The sequence below is a fragment of the Gossypium hirsutum genome, chromosome A07 (assembly GCF_007990345.1).
Source record: "Gossypium hirsutum isolate 1008001.06 chromosome A07, Gossypium_hirsutum_v2.1, whole genome shotgun sequence".
In the NCBI taxonomy this organism is placed as follows: Eukaryota; Viridiplantae; Streptophyta; class Magnoliopsida; order Malvales; family Malvaceae; genus Gossypium; species Gossypium hirsutum.
In genome coordinates this window covers 26,839,150-26,858,153 of record NC_053430.1, presented here as the reverse complement: position 1 = coordinate 26,858,153, position 19,004 = coordinate 26,839,150, and the positions used below count along the sequence as shown (strand labels likewise).

At 34.4% G+C, this 19,004-nt stretch overlaps 1 protein-coding gene across 2 annotated transcripts; it reads right to left on the bottom strand.

Annotated features, from left to right (window-relative positions):
• Positions 1 to 282: 282 nt before the first annotated feature.
• LOC107953061 (uncharacterized) lies at positions 283 to 2,048 on the bottom strand. 2 transcript variants are annotated; one of them, XM_016888288.2, is made up of 8 exons: positions 1,872 to 2,048; positions 1,708 to 1,773; positions 1,482 to 1,579; positions 1,361 to 1,401; positions 1,180 to 1,267; positions 918 to 1,112; positions 769 to 834; positions 283 to 692 (listed from the first exon to the last, which is right to left on the bottom strand). In XM_016888288.2, the coding sequence occupies exons 1-8, from the start codon at positions 1,900 to 1,902 to the stop codon at positions 486 to 488; spliced, it is 792 nt and encodes a 263-aa protein (XP_016743777.1). In that variant the 5' UTR covers positions 1,903 to 2,048; the 3' UTR covers positions 283 to 485. The 2 variants fall into 2 exon arrangements, with proteins under 2 accessions (XP_016743777.1, XP_016743778.1); XM_016888289.2 differs by having other exon boundaries at positions 1,361 to 1,398.
• Positions 2,049 to 19,004: the final 16,956 nt, after the last annotated feature.

Sequence of the window (19,004 nt, the reverse complement as noted above, 5' to 3'; positions counted from 1 at the left end):
ATCGAGATTCCAAACTTTAAAGGTCTGAATTTGAGTCTCATCATTTATAATTACAATATATGGGTCTCTTTTCCAACATATTTTATGCCTTAAAAGAGAGCTAGATCATTATTATGAGCTACATAAAAGAATGTATATACAGACACTAATTATTGTTATTGTGTATTTTTTTTAAAATTTTATAATAATTTAAAAAACTCAGAGATGGGATTTTTAAAAAAAAAATGAATTACAATGTAACAAGTTGAGACATGGCACGACATAATAATTAAGAAGAAAACATAAAAACTAAAAGAATTTTATTAATATTACTAACGAAAGAAAATAACGAGTAAAAAGAAATCTTAAAATTTTACAGCAAAGGTGAATTTAATTTATGCAATTGAAGCTTCTGAAGTTATTGGGATAAACATTGATGGGTCATATAGATTCATTAACACGTGCTCAGTTACATTATACATGGCTGGTTAACATGATTTTTTTAATCATGTGCATAATGGGGCCGTAAGAGCTAAGCCCACATCTTTTTCAATTAGGTCCCCAGAGATATTGAATTGATCCAACTCCAATTCACTTCTGCTTCTGTCACCACCATCCTGTTTGTTGACCCAGATTTCTGGTATCACATCCCCCAAATTCTTGACTTCCTCTATTGCATAATCTGCTTCCTTTCCCTCACCACTCTTCCCAACCTTAGACCACAAAATAATATTAGATTCATTCATTTTAAATGGGTAGTTTTTTTTTATTTAAAAAATTGGAAATTACCAAACAAGTCCAGAGGCCCAAAGTCTTTCCAGCGGATATATTCTGAACATTGTCGTCTAGAAATAGCTGTACCAAAAAAAGAGAGCATCTAGATAATTTAATTGTAATAAAAAATAGGTGAAATTGAAAAAGAGAAAAAGGAATATTACGGTGCGTGGGGAATCAACACGTGCGACGTGAAGAGCAATTTTGATGGCATCCGTCGACGGCTTGAGAACGACACACTTCGATTCTGACAAATTAGGATTCAGTGTCTCGAAAGATATGATTTGCTCGAAACAGTCTTCTATTCCTAACCTTTTCATTACCTTAACCGCATGAACTCTGTCCGAATTCGTAAATATCTGTTTCACCAAATTTGAAAGCGCTTTAGATTACTGTTTCATATGTTGTTAATGATTTGTAACTTACAATTTTCCTTTGGGTGATGCTACGTAACAGAGAACGTAGCTGAGAGTCTGGCTTGATCACATCGTATGACAATCTCCCATGGACAAAACTAGCAACACATGAAAGGTAAAAACTTAATCTTGATCATCAAATGAATTCTAGATTAATACAGGAAATGGATGTTGGATAAGGTGTTTCTTACTCGTGGTAATCATCGGCATCGATGTCATACCCTAACGCCTGCTAAAACAAGTCAAACCAACTTCAAATTATTCCCATTTTTAAGGATTAAATCTGGAATCATTAAAGTTATGTTTAATTACTCGCAATCCGGCGAGGGTGCTGCCGTAAGTTTTGAAGAGTTCGACTCTGAGATTTGAAGCTTTCGTCACCGACATTCCACATTTCTCAATTAGAAAATCTACAGAAATGTCAAAAACGAAAATGAATTTCAATTGTTCAAATGTTTATTTATTATTATTATCTTTTCCATGTTGGTGCAAATAAGTATAAAGAATTGGAAAACTTTATGAAATGGCAGTGACTAACCATCGATGTTTTTCTTGATACCCTGAGCTATTCCAGTGCTTGAAGGGTAAAGGGTATCATCCAAATCTTTAAGAACAGAAGCGAAATCCAGGGCCCAAAAATCAGAAACAAAAAAGATAGAAAACGAAGAGGAAAAAACCCAGTAAATTAAGAAAGAAACTTACCAAACAAAAGGCAATTGAAAGGAGAATCCATATATTCAAACTTTTGAAAGGAAGAAGATTAAAAAGCAGAAAGTCAAAGGGATGGGGCTCCCAAGGAAGGAGCTTATAGAGAAAAGGAAAAGCTGTGAAATTAATAAATTATTGGTAATAATATAAATGAATAGTAAGATAAGAAGCAACTAGAAGTTGCTGAGTTGGAGCACAAATCTTGTTTAAGTTAGGGATATTATTTTTTTTGTCTACATAAGTATTTCAACTTGAAAGTTTAATGATGTGAAATTTTAATATTATATTATATTATTATTTAAAAATTTAAAAATTATATAAATTTTCAAGTGATAGTATACTATAATATTATAGTTTCACTTCAGTATTTTTATAACTCGATTGGTGGTTGAATATATTAGACTACCAATTCTCGATTCAATCAATTCGATTGGTTCAATTTTTGAATAAAAAATAATTAAATAAAAAATTAAACTTTTATAAAAATCTAAAAAGCAAAAAATTAAATTAGTTCACCTTATTTAATTATCGATTTTTGTATCGACAATTTTCTAGTCAATTGGTTCAACCCTTTTGTTCGAACCATTATATCGATTAGTTCTTAGTTCATATGATTTGGTCATATTCCAATAACAATGATCACATCATTAAATCTTAACAAAATAAGTTTATGGACCAAAATGATCTAGTTGCGAAGTTCAAGGACCAAAGTGGACTAAAAAAGTACAAGTACCAAAAAAAGACTTAGTTGCCAAGTTTAGGAGTCAAAAGTTATATTATTATTATACGTTCTCCACATGTCCCTCCATGTATCATCAACAAGCAAACCACAAGTTAACGTGTCTACACTGAGCAAACTTTTAATTGGGTGAGCTTGGTGAATTTTAAACCACAGTAAACCAATAAACCTTCATGATGACTACCTTCGCTAAACGCACCAAGAATTTCAAGCCTATTAATTACCTAGTTGTCCTCAAAAGTCATATATTAAAATGTCACATTGCCTGTCATTAAAAGGAACAATGTATAATTCCACTGTTAGTAAAATTCAAGACACGTGAACTCTTTTATCCCCTATATATAAGCTTACCACAACACTTGAAAAGAAAAATAATACTAACAACATATAAAATGCTCAACATATAAATAAAATTTAATCTAATAAAAATTTACCCAAACCTTGAACTAGTTATCATACATAATCCGCAAATAAATCTAGTTTGTGTATTTATTAGTTAGAACTAATTTTTTTTACCTTTTCAAAAAAAAAAAGTTAAGCGTCTAGTTTTTTTCCCCCCTCAATTGGGTATTTTAACCGTCAAAATGTATCATTAAAGTCCTTTAACTGTTAACTTTAATAATTGTTCGTTAAAGTTAGCAGCTCCTAAATTTTTTCAATTAAAGCCACCACGACGTGACATGTGATAAAAAAATGATAAAAATAAAAATTATACAAATTATTAAATTTTAATAAAAATATTAAAAATTATAAAAATCATAAAAAAATTATAAAATATATGGAAATATAGAAAAAAATTATAAAATTTTATAAAGTTGTAAGAAAATTATAAAAAATGTAAAGCAATATAAAGTTCATAAAAAATATAAAAATTATCGTACCAAAAGAAGCATTTTATAATTTTTCTATAATTTTTATTGATTTTTTTGTCGTTTTTCGCCACATGTCATGTTGTGTTGTGACACGTGATAACTTTAACTGGAAAAAACTGGGGTCGTTAACTTTAATGGTCATCGGTTAAAGTTAATGGTTAAATGATCTTTTTGATGCATTTTATAAATTTTTTTCTAATTTTTAATTTTTTTAATTTAATAATTTTTATAACTTTTATTGATTTTTATAACTTTTATAATTTTTTTGCCAGATGTCAAGCCATGATTGTGACACGGGGTGGCTTTAGATAAAAAAATTAAGGGTAGTTAAGTTAACTTTAACGGTCAACTGTTAAAGTTAATAGTCAAAATAACTTTTTTGATACATTTTGAAAATTTAAATATCCAATTGAGTGAAAAAAAGAGAGCAAAGACTTAATTACTTTTTTTTTTTAAAATTTTGAAGGCTTTTTACACCCTTAGACCAATTTAATCTAATATGTAATCTGTAAATAAATCTAGTTTGTGTATCAATTGGTTAGAATGAAAACTTTTTACTTTTTAATGCAAATTAATAAATTAAATTATTTTTTTGAAAAAAATGCTCATAAGAATTCATATAATTAAAATTTAAATGCTTTTAAGGTTATTTATTTTTAAAAGAAATAATAAAAAGCTTCATCTTTATTATAAAAAGAAAAAAGTAAGGAGGGGTGAGTTATTAGAGCTCCTCAAACTATTATAACCAATTTATTAAAAATTTATATATATATATATTTGCATCAATTGTGAATTGCATAAATCAAAATTGAAATTTCGTCATGTCAAAATTCACTTCTTAATTTTAGTTTCTAGATTCCCCTTTTATTTTAATTTTTATGGAACTTATGTACTCATCACTATGTATAAATTATATTTTTTAAATTAAAAGACCCATCAAATTCTCATATATGGTTGAAGACGTAATATTTAAGATTCTAGGGTTATTTTCTTTATATATATATAATCATAAATGTTTTGGTTTGTTTTCTGCTATCAGCACAATTCTGTTTAAGTTAGAAGTGGTGCTCAAAATTTATCATTTTGTAAAATATTTTATCTAATTTTACAATTAAAAATTGGTATTTGTATATAGACATAAAGTATATGTGACATGCTAGGTGTAAATTTTTTGTTATTACGTCAACCACGCCAGTTCTTAACAATACAAATAAATGAAATTTAAAAAAAAATGATCAATTTACCCTTTGATTAGACTATTTTTTTTGAATAGAGGATGTAAAATGTAATTTGACCCTAGTATAGGGCCTCTTCCATGATACTTTTACCCACCCACCTCTGTTTGTCTTGTAGAAGTAGAACAACATTTGAATTAGTGATATATCTGCTTTTGTTTTAACGGATATATGTGTTAATGGAGTGGTGCCCACTGCAAAGGTGATGTACCAAAACAAGCGTGCAGATGGTGCTATGGGTCTTGGATGCCTGATTGATTGCTGCAAATGCTTCCCCCCTTCCATTGTCATTTTCTCTCTTGTAATGCTTGTCTCCATGCTATCCTACATAACATTCTCTATGTCTGGTATCTACAGAGCATAATTGTTCTACAATTTAATTAGTATTAATATAATCCCCCAACGTTTTACTTCCTTTTTTCACGTACAAATTCAACATCATAGCATCTATTCCACAAGAGAGAAGTTGTTGAGAATCAACCTAGTTAAGCAACGAATAAGTAAAGATAGCGAAAGAAATTGAGAAATTGAACACACAAATTTAACATGGTAAAACCCCTTCAAAGAGGATAAAAAACCACGGGTAAAGATAATTTTACTATAATGACAAAAGAACGAAGAGTACAAAATATGAAGATAAAACTAAACCCCGAAAACCCAAAAACAAAGAACCCCAAAACGTAAACACAAAATTCTCTAAATGTGTTATGAGTTCTAATATCTAATGGGTGTATTTTCTAATGTTGTAAAAGAGCCTATTTATACGTTAAATTCATAGGTCAAATGATAATAAAATAATCTAGACTAATCAGAGTTTGATTGAAACAAATAAACAGAGTTTAACTAGAAGATTATTTCTCAAATTTGACTGAAATATGAGTCATACTTAACAATCTCCACCTTGACTCATATTTCCACAACGCCATCTTGAACTATGTAGGGAATTAACTAAATTGAATCTGTGCTTAGAAACTGGAAGACTTCTAGCCTTTGATTTGTACACTGCCAAATCAAAACTAACACGGGTCTAATTTTCACGAACACAGTGCCCTAACTTTTCCAAACCTACATCCAAAAGAGAACATCCCTTCAATGAAACAGTCATACCTTTTTCCCTATTATGACCAAGTTGTCTCCGCTCCAAATGAGTTGACTTCAACTCCGCAACAGACGAGGGACGTCTGATTTCACCGGTCATTGTAGAACTTTCCAGAATATAAAGACTGCCGGTTCTTTTACCTTTTAACAAAATGAAAGCTTCATAAAATACTTTAATGCCACTTAACTCGATGTTTATTTTGCATCCTTTCAAATCTAAAATATTCAAGGAGATGAGATTCTTTCGTAAATCAGGTACACACCTGACATCTAAGAGTGTTCTAATCATCCCATCGTGTATCTTAATTTTAACAGTACCAATACCAATTACGTTACTAGATGAATCGTTTCTCATGCGCACAACTCCACCTTCAATCGAACTGTATGTGGAGAATCATTCTCTATTGGGACACATGTGAAAAGAACATCCCGAATCTAGGATCCACTCGGACATAAGCTTGGAGCTATCGCTCGTTGACACTAACAAGAAATCATCACCGTTTTCATCGGCCAAATTAGCACCAGCTACATCTTCCTCGTTACTCTCAGTAGCTCTTTTATTTTACATTTTATAACAATCTGCTTTGACGTGGCCTAACTTTTTTACAATAGCAACACCTTTTGTCTCGCTTCTTTGATGCTACCAAAGTGGAAGCTTGCCTATCTACCTTGCTAACCAAACCAAACTCATTGTCGAGTTTGTCTCTATTCAACAAATGATCATTCACATATTCAAACAAAAGTTTTTCCCTACCAATCAAAGTTTCCCTGAAATATTTATATGAAGGGGGTAAAGAGCACAATAATAGCATAGCCTGATTTTCATCATCAATTTGAACCTCAACATTTTTTAAATCATTTAAAAGAGTAATGAATTGACTTATGTGATCTCTAATAAGCTCACCTTCATTCATGCGAAACGTAAATAAATGTTGTTTCAACACTAAAGGTTAGCCAGAGGCTTAGTCGCATAAAGAGTTTCTAACATTTTTTACAAGGCGGATTAGGTTTTCTCCATCAATACCTCTTGCAATACTGTATTCGTGAGGCACAACTGGATTGTAGATAAGACCTTTTCATCAAGCTCTTCCCATTTTGTTTGATTTAAATTCTCAGGCTTGTTCCCGATAACAACCTTTTTCAGGCCGGTTTGAACTAGAATTGCCATCATTCAAACTTGCCACAGATTGAAATTTGTGACACATCGAACTTCTCAATTTCAAATCTTGTTGCTGTCATCTCTGAACTGGCTGATCTATGAAAAATAAACTCGCTCTGATACCACTTGTTGAGAATCAACCTGGTTAAGCAACGAACAAGTAAAAATAGCGAAAGAAATTGAGAAATTGAACACACAAATTTAACGTGGAAAAATTCATTCAAAGAGGATAAAGAACTACGGATAAATATAATTTTACTATAATGGCAAAAGAACGAATAGTATAAAAGATGGAGATAAAAATTAAACCCCGAAAACCCAAAAGAAAAGAACCCCAAAACGTAAAAACAAAATTCTCTAAATGTGTTATGATATCTAATCTATAATGGATGTATTTTCTAATATTGTAAAAGAGCTTATTTATAGGCTAAAGTATTTTCTAGGTAAAATAATAATAAAATAATCTATACTAATCAGAGTTTAATTAAAACAAATAAACAGAATTTAACTAGAAAATTATTTTTTAATTTTTACTATGCATAGGAGTCATACTTAAACAGAAGGCATTATAATGTTTGAACATTTGGAAGGATCAAACAGCGGGAGATGTTTTCACCACCAAATTTAAACAGAACGAGAAGAAAATACAAAAGCTGAAAGAGAAGATTATTTGAACTCCATGTTCATGGTACATATTTATATGTGGACTGGAAAGGGTTATCTAACAACCAGAATGAGAGAGTTTAAGGTGCAGATCAATGCCTATCTCAGCCTTTGGTAATTTGGTAGGAACTTCAGTAGAGCCTAGGGCGGCTGCTGTTCTAAAATGCAATGGTTTCCCTATGAAAATTCGAGTAGGGTATGGAAGATTCGTAGGAAGCAGCTGTGGACATGATGGACAATAACCAGCCAGTTGCGGCAGGAATTTAGCAACACCGTTGGTAGTGAACCCTCTAGGAAACCTAGGCGCCATCGACCTTACAACATGGAAGCTTAAAACAAGCGTAGCAGCTGCTATGAAGCGTTGGCAGCTGTGAAACTGGGCTTGCCTAGCTTTTTGGCGTTCTCTCTTGTATGCATTTTGATGCCCCCTAGTGCTTGAGAATTGCCAAATACTCGGTGACAAAATGGACAAACAAATTTCCTGCTTTCTCCAAAATCATCAGATTTGTCTAAAACTTCCTCTTGATGATCAGTAAGTGAAAAACCAAATAGCTTAAGTGATGATTGTTTATCTGATGTCATATCAGCTGAAGATAAACTTGTTGCAACTGAGCTCTCTGCCATTAAAAAGATGGAATGAGAGTCTGATTATGTGTGTGATTATTTAAGTAAAATGTCCTATATTTATAGCTGAGGTTGGTTTGGTGTCAACATTTAGTGCAGTGTTGACAGGCAGTGGGCTATACCTGAAAAATGAGAGTATATATTATTGTTGGGTGGAATTTTTGCGCTAGGGGTAACAATTTCTAACTCAAAGATTAAAGCAATGATGTAAAAAAGAAATAGCCTTGTAGGTACAATTTTTGTTAGTCAAGGTCGTAGCTATCTTGATGACATAATAGTGACAATACAAGTTCGAATAATAGAAAGCACACTTGTTGAGAGAGTGTTTCACCTTTGACTCGATAAAGATTACTCGATAAAGATTAATCTCAAGAGGACATCATGAGTTTTTTCTTAAAAAAGCTGTAACTAGAGAGCAGTAAAAACTCTCATAGTCAGACCCAGTATATGGAAGAGAGCAGATCCTGAAGAGGATCCATGATGGTGAAAGAATTGAAGAAAAGAGCCCGAGAAAGACGGGGGATTAGGCTCATTGCCTATAGGCATGATGTTTGATTAAGGTTGTCCCTCTTGCCTCCTCTATATGCCAAATCTCCTGCACGCGCCTTCCTTGTTGGCCTGCATAATCATTCTATTATCAACACAGACACACACACACATATATATAATTCATACGTTTCTTAACAAACACGCTTAAACAACTACATAATAAGTAGTAAACATTATTTTGAAAGTTTAACAACTTTTCAAGTGTCTCAAAATATAGTTTAATTTTGTCACAATCCAAGCAAATTCACTGAGCATTGGTTCCATAAGTCCCTCAAAGTGTTAATACATTCATGTGCGGTTCTAAAAATATGAACTCACATCACAGTATATAAATAAGTGTAATCTCTAAAATGAATACTAGGTGACTGGTGGAGCTTAAAGAAAACAATTTCCAGACAACCCTGTCCAACGAGGTGATTGGATAGAGACAATTTTGTCATTCAATCTTATCTAATTTCTTTGTTTTTAATTGCATGGTTAAAAAAAATTCAAGTAATTATGCCGCACAATTACATTCATCAACATTTTGCATTCATTACAGTGCACAGAAATAGTTACGTTTATCATTGAATTTTTTTATTTTTCCATCATGCTAAAGCTCATATTCTTTATATTAAGCAACCGTAGATGACCTTGTAGCTAGAGCAATATTAGCAGCACTAACAGCCAGCACGATAAGAAAACTTCAGCTAATTAAATAAAGTTGACCATTGCACAAGTGTTGGAAAATTTTACCTTCACTAGCAAATCATTAGGCAAACTAGCCTATGCTATCTAGGCACGGAGAAATGGAGATGGAGGCAAACAAATAGAAATGTTTTTTGTTTAGATGCAACGTCCAGGTTCTAGAGAGCAATCAATGGACCAGTTTCGTGATATAATATAGATTAGACATGGAGCAATTCTTAGTTGGATCTTTTCATAATCTTAGCTTAAAACCTTTTATATATCTATGGTGATGTATACAGCTAAAGCACGCTGCAAATAGGTTAGGCCGCCGTAGCATCAAATGCAGGGAATCTACCCCATTCTCCACTCTTTTCCTAATGCGATAGGTCTTTCTGATTCAACGAATTTGCTGAAACGACGAGCTATATATTAGCTGCTACCACAAAATCAACTATATCTTTGGAGAAAGCTTCATATTTTGTTGTATTTGTCAATTATTCCTCCACCCCCTCCCTTTTTCTTTCCTACAAAAAGAAGTGTATATATAGCATGCATTTACATCCTCCACCTACTATTTTCTTTAAGGAAAATTTATGTAATATCTATACACACACAGAGAGAGAATGCAAATTTTGACATTGATGTAACCTTAATGCCTATCCCCTCTTTGCTATTTGTAGGTTTAATTGCAGGTGACATTTACACAATTGATTTTGTTTTAAATGAAATCCTGTTTGATCATTTCTTTCTCCAATATTTGACAAAAAATAAAGGATTATATATATATATATTTAAAATGTGTTATCTGGGATTGGGAAGGGACAAACACAGCAAACACATGTTGTACTTTGGCATACCATAAGTGAAACGAGAGACACGTTTCAAAACAATATTGGCTTAACGACGAGAAAAATTACTTGCCACTAGTGTGCGCATGAACGTGACTCGATTGATAAGCACTTCCCTTTTTTATGAACTTTAAATAAGCAAGCCATTCCCAAGTGTTAATTCAATATATATCTTGAGACGTATCTTTGGCGAATCTAGTTCCCAAATTTTGTTGATTTGCTATGTTCCCAACTGACAGTCCCAAAACAAGTTCCCTGAATCTCTCTATTTATAGTTAATTTCAAGGCCATAGATCAGGACAAGGAATTACAAGTCTTACATCAAGCAGGCACTGCATCCCCAGAAAAGAAAAAGAGCTGAAACACCTCAACTGGCTAGCTTTGCCCTATGACGCATAATGGTGTCATGTCACCCTTCCTATCCGTTATCTGAGTTCAAGTAATGGGGCTAATCGGCCCTACCAGGGAAGGTTATATTTAGGACCGTTCGTTTGAGCTTATTCTCACTTCAATGTCATCTGAAGTTGAGAGTCGTGATTACAGGCTTCTATTAAGGATAATATATAGCTTTGCTTATTATACTCGTACCAGACTGGCTCTGCAGAACAAAGTTGAGCTGCTCGGTTCTAGCTAAATTCATTTGAGCAAAGATTATGTACCCGGAAAAGACGGGAGAGTTTGCTATGAAAGTTCTGTTGGATTCGGGACATCAAAGAACAGATAAAAGATCCACTTCGAGTTTTTTTGTAGCTTCTTTTGTCTTTTCTTTTCCAACGTTTTCTTTAAATATCGTAAACAGTGTTATTCAAACTACCATATTTTGTATCAAGGCCCTACGTTCTTATCAGTCAAATATAAGTTTTAAAATTGCATAGTTTCGTAAATGATTCTTTTTATTCACTATTAATTAACCATTATGGCATCATAGAGTACACATTGAGGTATTTCTTAACTAAAAACTCCCTGATTATGAAATAACTAACTCAGCATATCACTCTCAACTAACTTTAATATTTTGATACAATAATCATTTATCCATCATGTGATTGAGCTTGATGAAAGACACTGCTTTTATTTCCCAATGAAGACCATCTCTTTTTCATGAATATTGCAGGCTGTCCTCCCACTATATTCCTGTTTTTAGTACCCTTCTTAGTGACTTCACCATCATTTTGGCAACCTAAAACTTGTCTATATACAAGTTAAAAAATCTCAGAGCTGGTATTGGACAACGGCATGTTACCTTCACAGATGTGAATAGACTGCTCAGCCACTTAAATGGTAAAAGTAAATTTCTATGTGTGTAAAAGAACAGCAGAAATCAAACGGCCATCAATTAGTTTCAGTCACTAGTCCAAAACATTAATCTTGATTTTTTTCCTTTCTACGGAGAGAAGCTGAGTATGAAGGTTTACTTTTTTTCACTTCATGTCGGTTAATCCCTGCACGCCGAAGTAAGGTCTTTTCAGCAACTCGACCCAGTGGATATATACCAATCTCTTATTCAGATTTGATTTGCTGAAACACGACATAACCCTCGGCACTAACACACACATATATGATTTGGAAATAAATTTGAATGAACAACCTGTATTAGGAATGACATAAAATCTGGCATCAACCGAGGACCAAAATTTAATCGGTTGTTACCTTGCCTAATCGTTAAGATTTACTAGTATCGTGTTAGTTTCTTTCACCTAATGGTTGAAAAGCTATGTTAATTGACTTTGAAGAAGAAAGCTAGAGGCTGCTACTAAATACTGTTTACAAATTTGAGGAAGGATATGTTGGTTAGATAAGACAAGATGGAACATTATTTCCAAGGAAACATCTAAAGATTTCAGAATCCTTTAAGATGGTCCACTGTTAGGGTTAATGAGTTAGGAGTTAGTTAGTTAGCTGGTAAGCTAAGATAGTTGTCAACTGTCAAGTTAGTTAGTGCTAACCCTTCTCTTCCATCTATTAAATACATGTACTCTTGCATTAATGAAGTATGAAAGAATTATGAGTTTCGTTCATTTACTGGTATGATCTTGACATGGTATCAGAGCCAGTGAGTTCTTGGCATAAATGAAACAAGATAAATTCCTCGCTTCTTGGTTACTTTCTATGGTAATTGATGAAATCTTGGTATATCTTACGATGGCCAAGACTAGTTTTGAAGTTTGGATAGTCATTGAACGATGAATTGGTGTAAAGTCTAACGTCAAAATTTCCAGCACGAGTCATGCCCTGTATTTTGTCAAGAAGGCAAATCTCACAGTAAAAGAATACTTGGCCAAGGTGAAAATGTTATGTGATAGCTTGATTGCTGCTGGCAGTCCAATATCTGAGCAATAACAGGTCAGTATAATTTTAGTTGGACTCTCGATGGAATATGAATCTATTCGTGTTCTTGCCTTGGCGACTCAAATATCTATTAACCTCTTAACTGAAATGTTACTTGACTGCGAAACAAGGCAACTAGCTTTTCTGACAGAAATTTCGTTACAAGCAAATTTGGTTTCTTATTACAAGCAAGCCACTGATGAAAATTCAACACACATTGGGACCTCACATACCTACCAGCAGGAGTATAAGCCTGGTCATCGGGGACATGGTCGCGGTTAATCTTGTAGTAGAGGCCGTGTGAGTGGTCGTGGATGGTCTCGTTCTAGGCCCCAATGGCAACTTTGTGGCAAAATTGGTCACTTGGTTCAGACCTGTTATCACTGCTTTGATGAGACCTTTTCAGGGGTCAGCTCCAACCAACAAGTGTCAGTTAACTGTTATCAGTTTCAAGATTAGGATGGCTCTTCTACACGCTCTTGTTCTCATAAATGCAACTCCTTTTGGCAGCCTTCCTTACAACCTTCATTCCTTACAGATTCTGACCAAGGTTGGTATTCTGATTCTGGAGTCACAAATCATATCACGCCAGATATAACATCCTTTACGACTGTTGCTCCCTATACATGTACGAGCCATGTGTCAATGAGAAATGGTGACCCTGTCCCTATTGCTAATGTAGGTTCTACCAGTATGCTGGCTGGTTCTAGGCTATTGTGCCTTCAAAATATTCTCTATGTTCCTAATGTTTGTAAAAACTTGCTATTTATTGGCCAGTTTACCAGAGATAAGGAGGTTTATTTTGAATTTCACCCGTTCTTGTGTTATGTGAAGGATATAAAGACAAAGAAAACACTCCAAGTGGGCTACATGCATGATGGTCTTTACAGGTTCAACGTGTCTAACTCATCTCCTCACCCACCTGCTGCGGCTTCACAATCCACCTTGACGTTCTTGGGTTCCACTCGATTATCCTCTTCCCCTGCTCTATGGCACAAATGATTTGGGCACCCTTGTTCCAATGTGCTTGGGGTTGTTATGCGAAATTGTAACATTTCTTTTGTTAGAAAAAATATATCGAATGGTTGTTCAGCTTGCCAGTTAGGCAAAGCACATAAGCTGCCCTTTAATGCTTCTAGCACAGTGTACTCAACACCTTTTGAATTAGTAAAATCCGATGTTTGGGATCCTTCTCATGTCAAATCAAATGGCTTTATCTACTATGTCTCTTTTGTCGATATGTACAATAGATACATCTGGCTCTACTTTCTAAAGTCAAAGGCAGAAGTGTTTCAGTGTTTTTTACAGTTCAATCAAATGATTCATGTTCAGTTTGGTGGTTCTATTAAAATGCTTCAATCCAACTGGGAAGGAGAATATCGTTCACTATCTAAGGAGCTAGCTCGTTTTGGCATTCAGCAAAAGGTCACCTGCCCTCACAATTCTGGTCATATGCTTTTGCACATGTCATTCACTTGATTAATAGATTACCAACATCTATTCTACAGCAACAAAGTCCCTATGAAGTACTGTATAAAGTCAAACCATATTACTCACACTTTAAAGTCTTTGGATGTGCCTGTTACCCATGTTTGAGACCTAATCATCCTAAAAAACTATAATTTCAGTCCAGTCTATATGTTTTTCTTGGAATTGGGCTCAACCAAAAAAGGTATAAATGTCTTGACAAGAATGGTCGAAGGTTTGTCTCTAGGCACGTTACATTTGATGAGACTCATTTTCCATTCCAAAGTGAGTTCTCCTTTGCGAAGTCAGCTCGGGTAGTTCATCATTAGTCTCCCCTTCCCGTAGTGATCAAAGGCTCTTCTTCAGCTCCTATTGCTCCCTCTTTTCTGGAACATGGTCTCTCAACACATGAGGCATATTATGGTCAATCACCATCTGTTGTGGATTCTCCTGTTCAACAATCTACTTCTAGACTCTCATCTTTGCCTACCTCTGCAACCTGCTCAACGAATCCTTCCAGGCAGATTCAGCCTATTGCTAATACACATCCGATGTAAACTAAGTCCAAAAATGGGATCTTTAAGCCCAAACTGTTTACTTCTGCCTCATTGATCAAGAGCCTACTTCTATTGTTTAAGCGCTTCAAAGCCCTGCCTGAACAGCAGCTGCTCGAGCTGAATACACTGCCCTGCTTACCAACCACACTTGAGACCTTGTGCCTCTACCTTTTGGAAGAAGAGCAGTGGGTTGTAAATGGATTTTTAAAGTCAAACGAAATGCTGATGGGTCTATCGCTCGGTACAAAGAAAGATTAGTGGTCAAGGGATATCTCCAAGAAGCTGGTATTGACTTTCGGGACACTTTTAACCCTATTGTCAAGCCAACAACTATTCGGGTGGTGATGGCTCTTACTGTCTCAATGGAGTGGTCATTTCTACAGGTCAACATCAACAATGCCTTCTTGAATGGTGATTTACAAGAAGAAATATACATGGTACAACCACTAGAGTTTGAGCAACAAGGAGACAAAGGTCAGCAGTTGGAATGTAGATTGAGGAAAGCACTATATGGCCTCAAACAAGCCCCTCGGGCTTGGTTTCATAAGCTTAAGGAGTTCCTAGTAGCTACTGATTTTGTTGCCTCTAAAGTTGACACTTCCCTTTTTGTTTACCAATTAGGCTCACAGCTTATGTATGTTTTAATCTATGTCAACGACATTATAGTTACTGGGAACAATAATCAAGCTATAGATCAGTTTGTACAGAAGCTTGATGATCAATTTTCATTGAAAAACCTTGGCCGACTTAGGTACTTCCTAGGTATTGAAGTCCAGTACTCCACTAATGGTTTTTTTTCTTAACCAAAGAAAGTACATATTAGATCTGTTGCGAAGGGCGTCCATGGAAGGACCTAAAGCTACACCTACACCTATGACAACGACGTGTCAATTGTCAGCTAATGAAGGACAACCTGTTGAAGATGCTCACTTGTACAGGAGCATTGTCGGCGTGTTATACTATGTGGTAATTACCAGACCCGACATCACTTTTGCTGTTAACAAAGTTTGCCAATTCATGTACAATCATTTGGATATACACTTCAAAGCTGTCAAGAGAGTTCTCCGTTATTTGCATTGGACCTTGGATCATGGACTACAGTTTACAAAGAGCTCGAAGCTCTTGCTTGAAGGGTTTTCAGATGCCAGCTGGGGGTCCGACATTGATGATCGTAGGTCCACATTCAGTTACTGCGTCTTTCTTGGAGGGAGTCCAATCTCCTGGAGCTCCAGGAAACAGCAGGTCGTCTCTCGGTCGACTACTGAGGTTGAATACAAAAGTCTCGCCCATGTTACTGCTGAGATGGCATGGATCCAGTTGTTGTTAACCGAGTTAGGCGTTTCTCTTTGCTGCAAAGCACTTGTGTAGTGTGACAGTTCAACAGCTGTGGCAGTGGCAGAAAACCCAGTCATGCACTCGAAATTTAAGTACATTGAATTGGACCTCTTCTTTGTGAGGGAGAAAGTTGCACAAGGCTTATTTCAGGTGGGCCATGTACCAAGTCAGGAGCAGGTTGCAAACATACTGACCAAACCATTAGCAGCAAGTTTCGAAATCAGCTTCGAGTGTCAACTAGTGGAGTTGTAATAGTGGAGAAGGAAGCAACAAGTTGAGGGCATGTTAGGGTTAAGAAGTTAGGAGTTAGTTAGTTAGCTGGTAAGTTAAGATAGTTGTCAACTGTCAAGTTAGTTAGTGCTAACCTCTCTCTTCCATCTATTAAATACATGTACTCTCGCATTAATGAAGTATGAAAGAATTATGAGTTTCGTTCATTTACTGGTATGATCTTGACATCCACCAAGTTCTTATCCAAAACGGGTTGAAAGCTGAGTGCTTCGTAAAATGGCTGTTGGTCAACCACGCCCGCTATTGGTTTGGTTCTTGGTGGATATCCACATCTCGACTTTGTAACCCTTCAAAGATTTTGTTCCGAATCATAAGGCTATATGTATTTTTGTCCCTTTAAAAATGAAAATAAAGGAATTATGCAGATGCATTAAGGCATTTGGATTGGGACTGTTAGTGGGTTGGTGCATGGGGGAGATAAGTGCTAACCTCTCTCTTCCATCTATTAAATACATGTACTCTCGCATTAATGAAGTATGAAAGAATTATGAGTTTCGTTCATTTACTGGTATGATCTTGACATCCACCAAGTTCTTATCCAAAACGGGTTGAAAGTTGAGTGCTTCGTAAAATGGCTGTTGGTCAACCACGCCCGCTATTGGTTTGGTTCTTAGTGGATATCCACATCTCGACTTTGTAACCCTTCAAAGATTTTGTTCCGAATCATAAGCTATATGTATTTTTGTCCCTTTAAAAATGAAAATAAAGGAATTATGCAGATGCATTAAGGCATTTGGATTGGGACTATTAGTGGGTTGGTGCATGGGGGAGATAAGTGCTAACCTCTCTCTTCCATCTATTAAATACATGTACTCTCGCATTAATGAAGTATGAAAGAATTATGAGTTTAGTTCATTTACTGGTATGATCTTAACATCCACCAAGTTCTTATCCAAAACGGGTTGAAAGCTGAGTGCTTCGTAAAATGGCTGTTGGTCAACCACGCCCGCTATTGGTTTGGTTCTTAGTGGATATCCACATCTCGACTTTGTAACCCTTCAAAGATTTTGTTCCGAATCATAAGGCTATATGTATTTTTGTCCTTTAAAAATGAAAATAAAGGAATTATGCAGATGCATCAAGGCACTTGGATTGGGACTGTTAGTGGGTTGGTGCATGGGGGAGATATTTATTAAAAGAGAAGAAGCCACAAATCACATGAGTGCATCATTGCATAAACCAAAACCAAGCATGTTAATAGAACATTGCCCTTCTGTTTTCTTTCTATGGCTTTGGATGCCATTCATTCTAAATGCACTGTTACTGTTTAAATAAAAGATAAGGTTAACTATTTTACCTTTTCGAATTTCATGAGAAGGAAAAAGAGTAAATTATAATGCATAATATATGACCCTTATACCGACAGGATTGCCAATGTATAGTGTAAGCTAAGAACATGGATCCCCCACGTACGAAAATCCCAAACATCACTATGAGATGCTGCCTTGATAACACTATCTATAGGTTGAAAATTTATGATGACTTGCTTATACCATTTTTTATTTACATTACTAGTTTTGAATTTCTCCAAATTTGGGTTCAAGCCAGTAATATTGTGTTAATAGGTTGAAATATAATTAAATAACATTAAATTGAAATAGAGTAAACAAAGTTAATATATTTAAATTTTTTATGTTTTTGTAAATGAAATCTTTTATTTGAAATTGAATTGTAATTGAAAAGAATATTTTTCAAGACATTTTTATTCAATAAATGTTAAATCTATTACAATTGAGACTTATTTAATTCTTTTTAATAACAATATCCATAAAGTTTGTCAATTTTTCTTTTAACCAAGATAAAGCTTTACTCACTACTATTTACGCCTGTCCGTCTAAATTCCAAAAATAAAATGTGTTTTATTGTGAGTATTTTTATAAAAAAATATTGTATTTTAAAAAGTTATTTAAACAATTATAATAGAATTTTTATTTAAAAAGTGATCCCGTCATGTTAGATGATAGGTTCATTATGGAAGATCACTTTTTAAAAAGAGAAAAATTATTATATTTTTCTATAAATACCTTCTAAATAAAATTTTAAAATATAATTTTCGATAACAAATAATTTTAATTTTAGGAGAGAAAATTGTGGGAGTTTGATATATTTACATGTGTGAATGGTTACATTTGCAAGATATGGTTTTTATTTATTCGAAGATAATAAAATATGACTTCTGAATAAAACTTTGAAATCCAAATAGTTGAATGAAAAATCTGGATTTATTCCCTAAAAAAAAATCCAAATTTATGTCCTAAAAATAACAAAAATTTAAGAACCAGAAGACAAATAGTAGCCCAATCTAGATGGACTTGGGTCCAATATTTAATGCCATTAACTTTGAAGGTTGAAAAACAAATCCTGATCTTGCTTTATTTCTTCTCCCTCTTCCTCACTGTTAATATGTGCCTAGCCAGAACCCAAAAGAGTATTTGTGTTTCATAATATCTAATATAATTCCCCTTTTGCTCTTCCGCTTTCTGCAGATTATTCCACTCACATCGTTATGGATGTCATTATTGATGCATGTTTCAACTTTTTCATATATCAATCTTTATCTGGGTGAAAAAGAGTAGCAATGCCAAATATTACATCATTTATGAATCCTCCACCGTAAAATCTATTTTAAGCAATAGCTTTTTACAAAAGAACTGGGGTTTGTAAATGTTGCAGCACTCTATTCTTAGCTTCAC